The 12429-nt window shown below is 41.5% G+C and overlaps 1 protein-coding gene across 1 annotated transcript in view; it reads right to left on the minus strand.

The window, feature by feature from the left end:
* Positions 1-1385: 1385 nt before the first annotated feature.
* The window catches only part of mbd5 (methyl-CpG binding domain protein 5), a 56220-nt gene continuing 45176 nt past the window's right edge, over positions 1386-12429 (minus strand). Inside the window, exons 6-10 of the mRNA XM_080877062.1 lie at positions 9648-9868; positions 8432-9556; positions 7874-7947; positions 6787-6862; positions 1386-6698 (exon numbers count right to left, since the gene is read on the minus strand). Of these exons, the coding sequence (XP_080733188.1) occupies positions 6636-6698; positions 6787-6862; positions 7874-7947; positions 8432-9556; positions 9648-9868 (1559 nt within the window). The 3' untranslated portion in view covers positions 1386-6635. The remainder of the gene's footprint in view (positions 6699-6786; positions 6863-7873; positions 7948-8431; positions 9557-9647; positions 9869-12429) is intronic.

The raw sequence follows: 12429 nt of genomic DNA on the forward strand, positions 1-12429 counted from the left end.
ACATTTTAGCTGCAAATAACACTGGCTAATCATTAGCTTAAGTTACAGTTTAGATATAGAAAGGAGGGCCTTACGCTAACTGTATAAATATTAATCCTTTATAAGCTAATATAGATGTAGAATAAAGGTAAACCAACAATTTGGTCCTCTAAAAAGAACTTATTTAAAAAAAATAGTAATTTCTTTCCCAACTGGCCGGTGTCGGTTCAACAAGCATCTAAAGTAATCCCAGTTTAGCTAACATTAGCCTTACACAGATGATAAAAATCAGACTTGAGAAAGCAACCTTTCCTACCTAGCTAGATAATCATTACCTCAACTTTACATTTTTAATAAATATATGTTGATACTTTATAAGCTAATATGAATATAGAATAAAAGGTAATCAACTTTTTTTTCTTGAACTGTAAAAATATGTTTTTTATATATATGTTAAAGATTTTTTCCAATTAACTAGTAAATAATTTGACAAATGTACAAGCTAGTCATAGGTAAAGCTTCACAATAGCTTTAAATAGGCTTCACACAGGTTCAAATTTAAGCAAGCAACCATATCTGACTAAATAGCTATTGCTAATCATTACTTAAAGAATAATTGTATATCTTAAAATAAATACTTTAATCCTTTCTATGTTAATATAGCTATAGAATAAAGTAGGGGAATCAAACATAAGGTCGGGGGGTCTGAATCAGCCTGGCAGACCCCAAACATGGCTTTGGAAAATGTTGAGGAGGAAATAGATTTTCTTTTTACTTTTAACAGTATTTTCTCAAGTTTAAGCGCTTTTGCTCCATTCACACTGCACCAAAATAAGTAATAGAAACACAATTAAATTACATTAAAGTCACTGTTTTGTTGTGAAATAAAATTTGAACAGTGTCCAAGTTAGTAAAAGCTAATATTCACTTCCTTCTTAAGAACTGCTCTGAAGCTTTTGATTATATTTAAACTTTATGTAGTATTCCCCACGTGAAAAATGTGACTAAATGTTCTGTGACTACTTTGAAAAACATAAGCATTTAATCCACATTTAATAAAAAAGGAGGTCTAGGGCTGCTGAGTAGGTCTAGTAGCTGGATGTTTTTCAAGCAAAAGGGCTTTTTGTGTGTGTGGTTTCAGGTAAATTTGGGGGCGATTTGAAGAGTGACAAACAGCAGATATTTAAAGAGTAATATTTAATATTAATGTTAAAAACCCTGCATATAAGTGTGCTTTCCTGCTTTTCCACTAGAGGCCAGTGTACAACAAGCTTTAAACTAGACTCGTGGTTTTACTCCAAACTTTCTCATTAATTTCCTCTTAGAAATATTTAATAACAAACCTGGGGGGGGAAAAGCACCCGGCCTCCACAAAAAGGCATAAAAATGCACAACAAATCAGATAATTCAAGTAAGAGTGACCATGTTTTTAATATCTTAAACATCTGTGCAACATTTTTCAAAATGTTACATCACTGCATGACCTGTAATGTTTCACAATATTTACAAAAAAAATGCTGCGTACATCAAACCATTAAAAAAAGTCCAAACAATCTCAAAATAATGGACTCTGACAAACTATCCCTAGCCCACATTAATGCAAATAAAGAAAAATAAAAAGAGCAATCAAGTGCACATCATACTTCACGCAGGTCTATTTTTTGTAAAGTATATATTAGTGAGAAAATATATACTTAATTACAAGTTGAAGAAACAAAATACTGACAACGAAAGGATGGGAGATTTAAAGAGCAGAAACAAACACTGGAAAAAATAAAACTCACACTCACACCTCACACAATCACAGGTGGAAGGAGACAGGAGGGTAAAATAGACCGCACGGACCACCTCAAACACAAAAAATGCTTTGAACTCTTGACCACGAATTACAAGAAACCAATAACAGATCCGTAACACATGGGGTTCCGGTCACAAGTGCAGGAACCTGCATGTCATTGCACAAAAACCAAAAAAGAAAACATAATTTGTTTTGTTTTGTTTTTTTAAAAAGAGGTGGAGAGAAGGGGGAGACGAGGCAGAATGAACTTTACCGAAACAGCTCACATGTTCTCCACAGCGAACGTCACATTTTGGAAAACGGCCGGAGGACATCTCCTCCGAAGGTTTACAGTAAGACAAAATAACAAAACCTCGACTCTCAAAAGGGTGCACGCTGAAAATAACGGGGACGTGTTTTTAAACACATTCTTCACAGGTATTGCTTATGTTGTTGCCGCTGTGAAGGTAACAACAATGCCTTGTGTTCGCGTTTGATACTGATATTTTTAACAGTAAACAAAAGAGAAAAACAAAGAAAAAAAAATTAGCTTTTTTAAAAAAAAAAACAAAAACAAAAAAACATTCTCAGTTTTTTTCAGTGTGCACAAAAACACAATAAGGTAGAGAGACATCTCATTGGAAAATACAGTACAACTTGACTTAAAAATGCAGGAATTTGATTTGACTTAAAGGCTCCATTTGTTATGGATATGTAGTCATAGTAGTGTTTTCATTTGGAAAGCACAGAAATGGATGTTTCAAAGGGCAATTATATATCTATATTTTTTTCAGTTTTTGTTGCACAAAATTTCACCCTTGATGTCAGGTAAAATAACTAATTTGTTTAAAAGGTCTTTTTAGTTCTTGCTGCAAAATATTGGCCTCTAATATCTGTAAATCTACCAAAGATGCAGATATTTGGCCGATACCAGTGTCCGTATGGATATTTGGCCAATAATGGTGCACCCCTTGTTTTAGAGGCTGACAAAGGGGAATCTGTTCTTTCAGTAGTGTATTATTTGGTTTTAACTTTTTATTTGTTAGAGTTCTTGCGTATAAAGTTCAAGTAACAGTATTTTAGTTCAAACTTTGAGGCTAATTGGGTTAACGGTTGTGGCTGGCGTGTAAAAATAAAGCTACACATCAATTTCTACTTCATTGCTCTCAGGTTAGAGCATCAGAAAAGATGACTATTAAGAAAAAAAGAAAGAAAGAAAAGCAAAACAGGCAACACAGAAGAGTCCAAACAATGAGAGATGCAGTGTTTCGCAGTGTTGATCTTTGCCATCGATTGGTAATATTGCACTTGGTTATTCCGTAGAGATTGCCGGTGGTTTTGATCCATTTCCAATACTGTCAGACCGATCGAATGATGATTCTTCTTCTCAGCTTCAAACACTGATAACTTGTAGTGTTCAAACTGCATTTATTACCAACATCAGATGTGCATATTCATAAATAAGATGCTCTTTTTCTCTACCATGACACAATCTGTAACAAGTAAAAACATGAAGACTAGAAAACCTCACTGTAATTAAAAAGACTTATCTGTAACGTTCACTTCTTAAATAAGACAGAATATGACCTTTTTGTTTGTAATGGACTCTGAATACATGATCAATTCACTTGTTAAAAAAGGAAAGAAAACATACATATACACATATAAGGCTTGAGTTCTCAACTCTTGGTAGTATTATTGCCATCTAGCATATTTGTAAAGCTTAAAATAAATATGGAGTACTGTACATAAATAATTTACATCAATATGAAAAACAAACAACAAGGCCTCTAAAATGGAAAACCAAAATAAAATAAAAGCGCTTTCACTGCTCTGGAAAGCCCAGTTAGTGTTGCTTCAGATGCCTCGGAGGTCAGTTACTCTACTGAAAGCTGTGGGTAAAAACACGTGGAGAACAAAAATAAAAACAGTCACTGTACAAACAAGCATGTGAATATGATCGCGACAATCAATGACATGATCGTTCGATGCAGCCTGTGATTCTTGTTGCTGAAGGAAAAATCCACCCATGTTAATAACTGGCCAAAGTTTGTGGTTACAACACAAAGCAAACTGAAATTGTCTGCATTTTCAGATGTAGTGGTTTATGGTTTTTTGACTTCCAACAATGAGAGTTAAAGCTTTCAAATCTAAGAGCAGGGCTTATTTTACTCATCATACTGAAAATGGACCAGGATGAGTCTCTAAACATCTCACAGTGTGTTTATATGCATGTAGCGATGGACTTTTATGGTTTCAGTAATCAGGGAGCAAAAGATTTCTCCTGAAAAAAGCCATTTTACATGTAAGCACTCGAGTGACATGAAGTTAACCCTATGCCAACAGAGCATCCAGCTATGCCATCTGCAGATTTAAAATAATGTCAACCAAAACCTCATAAAAGAGGACATAGAAGAAAAAGTCTTAATTAGACCACTGATACATATTTCCCAATTAGTAGGTGCTAGTGCCCAATCTAGACCAGCTCTATGCATTTGCAACACAAAATACTGGTCCCAAACCTGGAGCGGCAGATGTCTGGGACTACATGAAATGCACAGTGATTTCAAACAGACAGCACACAGATTCTTTCCATTATGATTGTAGTTCCAGAGAACTTTCCCCAACCCTTGTTCAACCCCCAGTATCTACTACCTCTTGTTTTACAGTGTATTACAGATGCATGCCCCTCAAAAAACAACTTGTATAGATCCCAAAAACATTGGCATTAGCAAGGCATTAGCATGCCGCCCCCCCAACAGAAAACAAACACTAAAACAAAATGCCGGTCTCAAATTTGGACCCACTGGTGGGAGAAGCTACTGTAAGAAGTTACTTAAACTTGTACAACCTAATACTGTATTACATTTGTTTTAAAACTGTCAAAATGCGGGCTGGTCCTCAAGACACAACAAGGCAGAAGTGGCTGCGCTACATCCATCAAGCTGACGCCAAATCTGACGCCTATTCCATAGATTTTTACAAAATAAAGACTGCCACTCCCAACAGCACTGCAAAATTGCCAGTCACAAAGCTGGAACCACTGACATCAGAGATTATGGGCTGGGCTGCTATTGGAAATTGTGTTCACTGATACTACCCCAAGCTACTGTGTCACTGTGTAATGCAACCCTATGTGGGGTTCTCAAAGCTGTTTAAAGGTAAGCTAAAGGCATCTAAGACAAGACAAGATAGCTCAGGGTCATATTATCTGGTGCCAAATCTATAAATGCTAACCAAAGACCAACGGTCCAAAGGCAACCAGAAATGGCCAACCCCAATGTTGGAACTGCTCATGATATTAAATTTGGGATGGGCTACCTAAGAAATCCAGACACTTCACTCATGCACCCCTTGAAATTCTGTTCAAAATTAATCTCCTGCCACTGAAACAACCCCAACTCACTTGCTACCCGACGCTACGCAGCCTCAAAACTGGTTCCTCATTCCGTTATTCTGTGCCGCAACTCAGAAACCACAAAAAACCTCAGCCCCAAACCACTGAAATCATTAAATCAGGGATGTTTTTCAGAGATGCACCAAGACCACCAATATCCATCAATTCATCATTTCAGTAGCCTAAAATGGGCTAAAACTTGTTTTGCAATGTACACTTGTTCCAGTTAAAAACTCTGCACAGCCAGCAGATGTAACGTCAGCGGAGTTAACTACAGTGCATGTAAGCACGCTGGCAGAAAGAGCTCAACTTCTGAAGTCCAACATTAATTAATAGCATTTAATTTACAACAACATAAAAAAAAGTCTTGCCGTTTCAGAAGCTGGACAACCCATGTTTAGGACTTTTCCCCCCCATCATTTTTACTTTAAATGAATGAACCTCTTCTAAAAACAATCATTGTGGAGGTTTTGGAAAATTAAGTGTCTGTGAGTGGATTTTTCCTTCTGAAAACACTCAAAAAAAGTTTTTGTTCATAAATTACAACACCTGAAAAACCCAGAACCAGACCAAGTAACGTGGTGACTGGTGGAGCCGGCTGGGGTCTCGGTGGGAGGGATACAGGCTGTGGGTGGACAGGGATACAGGGTGTGGGTGTGTGGGAGGGTAGGGATACAGGGTGTGGGTGAGGTGGGACACTGAACACTTTCTGCTGGTAAAGTTCATTCTGTGTTTTTTGAACTGTTTTTTCTCCCCATTACAAATGAACACTTAGCTGGAGTGACTACTGTTATGGTGAGCTCATGTCAGTTTCATCGCTGTTCCCTTACAAAAATAAAACAACAAAGAAAAGAAAAAGAAAGAAAAAAGAAAACAGCACATCTTACAGTTCATCATATAAAAGCTTTAGGCTGTATTCTTATTTATCCTATGCATGCGGCCATATGCGACCGCATTTCTGAATAGAAACCAAGACATTGGTACACTTCTGCTTTGTTTTGTACAATAAAAGATAAAATGTGCATTAGGTACGGTTGTACATGACATTGTACAATATTTACATACAATTCTTAATAGCATGAAATTTCAGGATTATCTATATACATATTGAAAATGTATCAGAAATATTTGGACTGTCTATTTTTCTTAAATATGTAAGGTAATGCTTGTAGCTTTTTTTGTTTATTTTACTATCTTATACTAGAAAAAAATAGTTAATTCAGTGAGCTGTAGACAAATTGCAACCGTTTTTGATGTTTTTCTGTATTCATGTTTTTTCCTACAGTCTATAAACTGTCGTGGTGATTGGAATTTCCAGCACCTTCTGTGGTCAGTCATTAAGTCAAGTTGATATCATGGAACAACGATGTACCACTGAAAGTCCACGTGTAGCACCTGTTAGAGAGCTCAGATCGCATCAAGGCTGAACGGACAAAGTCTCCGAAAGGCTCTGAGGACGTTCTTGGGCCAACACATTCAATGTTATCTGGATATCTTCCTCCTCTTCGGCTTGGGGAGCTTCACCTGACGATCCCTCGACGGGATCTGATGGCACACACACAGGAAACGGTGTGGTGGTGAATGCGGGGGAAACAGCAGTGCATGAGAAGAGAGGAAAAGCGCAAATACTCACTGTGCCCGACATCTTGTCTAGCTCGCTCATGGCCTCGTGGATAGCAGCTTCCAAGTGATTATTCAGTTTCCCCGGTCTGTCAGACAATATTTATATTATTTACTTTTAGGCAGAAGAAAACTTTACAATTATAAACTACAACAAAAAGGTAGCTTAAAAAATAATTATTACACTTGAATCCATCTACAGGATGAGGAAACTGACCGGAGAAGCAGCTGGTTCAACTCCATGTGACCAACGTGTTTATTTATGCTTCTAATGAACTTCTCATAGCTCTTTAACTGAAAATGTCCCACTGTTGTAATACAGGAGTGAGACCTGCTATGATATATGGTTTGGAGATGGTGCCAAGCGGTTCATGGATGTAGTGAAGGAGGACATTCAGAGGGGTGGCATCAGAGGAGGAAGCTAGCGTTAGGGTCCGATAGAGGCAGATGATTCCCTGACGGGAGCAGCCAAAAGAATAAGCAGTGCAGGAAAGATAATTTAGAAGTTACAGGGAAGTATATGATTTTATATACTATTTGATCTTTTTGTAATTTTACACTCTTCTAATATTTTGACACAAGTTTATAGTATACACTGTGATGACTTCCATCATTATTTGTTGTTCGGAGGATTACAGAACCTCCAATGTGTCCATATTTGGGTGTTAAAATGATACGAGTGTGCTGTAACACATAGGTCACTTAAACAGACCTTTAAAGCTTTAATTTTGGATTATTGAAATAAAAGACTAGAACAGTTTTTAATATCTACCCTGGAAAAAAGAAGCTGTACATGTGTAGTTTGTGGAAACAGAGCCACTGAATAAAGTATTCCGACTCTACCTCTGTCATTTTAGTTCAGTCACTTCAGGGTTAATGGTCTATTTTTGCCCCAAAGCGTTTAAAGTTTTATTGTTTCACTTAAACAAATGTTTGCCTCTCCTTTGCTGCAGGACACCATCTTTAACCACTAGGTGTCAATGCCACTTTGGATAAAGATCATCAGAGGAAGCACGAAAAGGCCTCGCTCAGCTCAAACTACAGCAAAGGTGGGTTTATATTATTAATGAAGCACCAGTGTGCTGGGTGAGGTTACTTACTTTAGGCCTCTTTTGGCGGCGCGGTCGAATGCCTCCAAGTCATGAGTTAGTGTTTTCAGCTTCTCTGGCTCTACCTGCACAAAGAAAAGTGGAATCAATTTGAGCACATTCAGCACCAGACTGAAAATTTCCCACCAAGCACCAGGAACTGATGCTCAATTTGAACTCCGGTTTATCACTTCGGCGCGTCTAGCGGATAATTTGGCAGTCACCGTTTGTCGGACATGCTCTGTTCTGCACTTCTGATTTGGCAGGTAAAGCCGTGGATGTGTTTTTGGAGTAATTTGGAGTCCATCTGCCTCGATGGCCGCTGGACAGAAATTTAAAAAGCTCTATTTCCTTCTGACTTTTCAAAGCTGCAATATTTGAAAGTTACAGTCAAATACGAGTTATTCTCGACTTATTGGCAAGCAACTCCCTTTAATTGGAAGATAATTCATTGTAATCCAAGACTCGCTGAAACTTTTAATACTGGGATTGCTGCTCATAGCCTCCTCAGGCTGAGGCGCTGGCTGGCAAAATGGTGACAGGTGGTGACAGACTACCCCGGCCCCTCACCTTGGCCTGCTCCCGCAGCTGCATGGCAGCGCTGTGCACTTGCTCATCCCCGGCCAGCTTTGCAGGCCACGGCGGGAAGCCCTTCAGCTGGCCCCAGACCAGCTCTCCCATGTTGAAGGTCCTGGACCGGTAGTGGAGCAGCTCCGACGAGGGCGAGTCTGGCTGCCGGAGGTCCTCCTCACTGCTCAGGCTCTTCGTGTCCGAAGGGCTGGGCGCCATTCCATTGAAGTGGCCGTTGTAGTGGCTGTAGTCTTTGGCTGTAGCCAGAGGGCCCTCCAGGCTCGTGGAGGAGCTGGGTGACTGGTCGTCATCCTGCCGTGGAGGGCCCAGGACTTCTCCGTAGCCCCGGGTGTTGAAGTGGGGCGTGGTGCCGTTGAGATGGGCGCAACGTTCCACCGTCTGCTCCAGACGTTCCTTGTAGTTAGCTGGTGCCCGACCGCAGTTGTTGAACCGGAAGCTATCATCGAGGTAGGCCTTATCGTGGGCCATCACCAGGCTGTGGTCGTTGGACCCATCGGTGGGGCAGGGTGGCGCAGGGGCCAGACTGGCAGGTCTCTCCATGCAGGGACTACTCCTTACTTGGGTCGAGCACTCCAGGAACTCCTCACCACCCCAGGCGTTGTTGTTGTTCTGACTGTCAAAGCCTCCCCCATGATGAGTCTCCCCGTCCCACTGCCCCCTGGGAGTCCCGCGTCCAGGAGAACGGAAGTAATCATTGGCTTCAGGGCCATCCGGAGTGCTCTTCCCTGGATCCATGTTCTTCTGACCCCGCCCAGGCCTCACCTGCCGCACTCTGGCTTGCTGGGGTATGGTCTCCCCTTCCTGGTGCCCATGCAGGACTGCGCTGACTGCCTGGGGGAGGTTGACAGGTTCCCTTATGGAGGCAGTGAAGGCACTCATGGCACTGAGGGCGTGCACTGGACTCGCCTGCGTTGTCCCGCTCACTGTCGTGGTGATGGTTACATGCACGCCTTTGCTGGCTGCGTCCACAACAGCTCTGTAGATGGCGTCCACAGATTCTGGCCCTCCGCCGGGGGCTCTGTCAGAGCTAGGCGTACCCGCTGGAAGTCCCTCACCTTGGGGCTGCTGCTCCTCCCCAAATTGTGGGTGTGGCAGCATCCCCTGCTGTGGATACAGAGAGGGGCCATTGTGATTAGAAATGTCATCTAAAACATCTGAAATACTACACAGATCAAAACATGACTCATTGCTCCACCTGGTAGTTCTGGTAGAGGCAGGCCATGGAGCCGGAGTTGGCGTTGTTGCTGTCAGCGTAGGGCGGGTTGTCGGAGAAGTGCTGCTGCCCCTGGTAGGCAGGATGAGATACCACTGCTTGCTGCATGCCCTGATGGACCTGCTGCGGGTACATCTGACCTCCACCGGCGTTGACATGTGGCTGTAGAGCGCCCATTCCACATCCAAGTGACGAGGGGTTTCCTGCAAAACAACAGGGAGAGGCCGGTGAGCTCGAACCATCAGACATGGTGTGTATTTTAATACAGACAGCACTGATACTTCACGACTAAGGAACTAAGCAATATTTTATATTTTTGGTAAAACATATGATAAAGCATGCTGAAGTGTAATTCTAGTTACATTTTTTAAAACAATCCACAATATTCACTGCATTCATCAATAAGAATGGATGGCCTACATCAAGGATGTCAAACAAAGGACCTGTGGCCCCCAGCCAGACTACCAAAGGGTCCAGTGTTTGGAGCCTTCACTGTATTTCGTAGAGGTGGGAATCACCAAATTTTTAACATTTTTCTGTAACTGCAAATCAGTACCTGTTTTAACCAATAAGATAACACAATCGTCAAATGGCCATCTATTTCTTGTGGACATAAGGAGATTGCTTTCCTATTTTTTTTCTCATTTTTCAGTTAAGTTAATATAAGTTTGTAGGATTTATTGTCATTTCACATGGTATTTACAGAAATCCACAGCTGAAACGAAATGTTGTTCCTCACCAGCCTCTACAGTGCAATAATCAATAACAAATTATTAATAAATTAATAACAATTTTGCATTCAAACGCTGCAAGAACTTTTCATTTCTTATACCTGATACCTTTTTTTGTAAGTGCTGATCTAAAACCTGAATTTAATAAGCAGACAGCCGCAGACTGGCACTCATTCCTCTTATAATTCTTTAAACTCAAATAAAAGAGCACGTGCTAAGGCGCACTGTAGTGCAGTGTTGACTGTCTCTAATTTGCAGATAGCGCAACATGCTGCTTGAAAATCATCAGGTGACTGCATGCTGCTCTCACCTTTACTTGCTCTCGCTGTGTGTCCACCTCCTCACACATGCACACAAACTCACTTGCAGAGGGGAGCTGATAAGTGAAATCCTACTGACGTCAGTGTCAACACATTTCGTTACCGTAAAAGTGCAACAACAGCTTTTCCAATGAGCACCGGACAAGTGACAACATCACAGCTGTCAGAGTTTTTCAGCAATACCGTCTCACCTGACCACACAGAAAAGCGGACCCTCTGCTACACCTGAGCACTCTAGGAAGCCAACCCACCTTATACTGAATCCAGCTCTGAGTCGGGATTGGACTAGATGAGTACATTCCTACTTTAGAACCCATCCATCCATTTTCTTAAACGCTTATACAGCTTTTATACAGCAGGGAGCTGGAAACTATCCTGGCCAACACAGGGAACAAACATTCACACCCTTGGGCAATTTAGGTTCACCTGCTAATCCTAGTTTTCAGGTAAGATGCCAACTTGCCTGCAAACACTCGCCAACTACTCACTGAGTGGTGAGATCACAAACAGGAAACAGAGAATATTAAATAAAAGGTATATCTAGGGCTAAAATTGGTGAAAGCAACTCAGCTAGCAAACAAAGATAATTTGCCATTAGTGCTCCCAATTAGTGGACCAGTCTGCCCAATCAAACCAGAATACAACCTTCTCATTTAAATGGCATCATATTATGTTATTTTATCAAAAGGCTTAAAGTAGTGTGTTTTAAATCCTGTCTAATATTTTGTTATTCTGCCTTATCTTCAGTTGTATTTCTGGAACGTCACCATAATACTTTAACTTCATTCAATGACGCACTCTGTAACTCTGTTAACAACAGAGCCGTATAAATAAAAATCATAAATATAATTAAAAATCTCAGCAGCTGTAGCATGTTTTTTTTTAAATCTCTTGTGCCCTTGTGTTCATCTGTGTAATAAACCTCTCAGTTCGGTGGATTTTAAACCTAGAAAATGAGTTGCTTAGAAAGTGTCCCCCGACCGTGGCTTCTACAATCAAAGAAACAAAGTTCCACATTAGCAATCTGTTGCTCCCAAAGCTAACAGATGGACCCGCTGCCAGATGCACGGTACAGCCAGACTTGTTAGCGAAGCATCCAAGGACAGAACATGAGGAAAATACACGGAGGCCACAGATGTATCAATGAATGAAGAGAAAGCCCAGCAGCAATGTTATGTAGACAAAGCCGGAGCGCATACAGGATCTCAGCAGCCTGACGTGTGTGTGTGTGTGTGTGTGTGTGTGTGTGTGTGTGTGTGTGTGTGTGTGTGTGTGTGTGTGTGTGTGTGTGTGTGTGAGTGAGTGAGAGCAGCGACTGGAGCAGCTGGTGCGATGTGACGTAGCTGAAGGGCAGCTGTGTGTTCTCCATTTTTTTCCTCCTCTTTTCTTTCTTCCCCTCTCTCTCACTCTCTCTTTAATGCTGAGAGCCACGACTCGGCCATCCCCCCTCTTCCTCCCCACGTCCTCTCCGCTACTGCTATGATATAGTGACGGCTGTTGCTGGGGCAACAGAGTGATGATTGGTGGTGCTGTCCGCTGCCAGGAAGCTTGTTTGGAGGTGGTGCTGGTGGTAGGGGAGTTGTGGTGGATGGGTGGGGGTGGGGGGTGGGGGGGTTACGAGGGTCGGGTGGTGTGATTTTAGCCTGCTGGGGGATGGGGGCGGTGGTCAGCTGGGTTGAAGGGGGGGGGGAGAGAGACCGGGAGGGGTTTACA

This window comes from Rhamphochromis sp. 'chilingali' (assembly GCF_963969265.1).
Source record: "Rhamphochromis sp. 'chilingali' genome assembly, chromosome: 3".
NCBI classification, from domain to species: Eukaryota; Metazoa; Chordata; class Actinopteri; order Cichliformes; family Cichlidae; genus Rhamphochromis; species Rhamphochromis sp. 'chilingali'.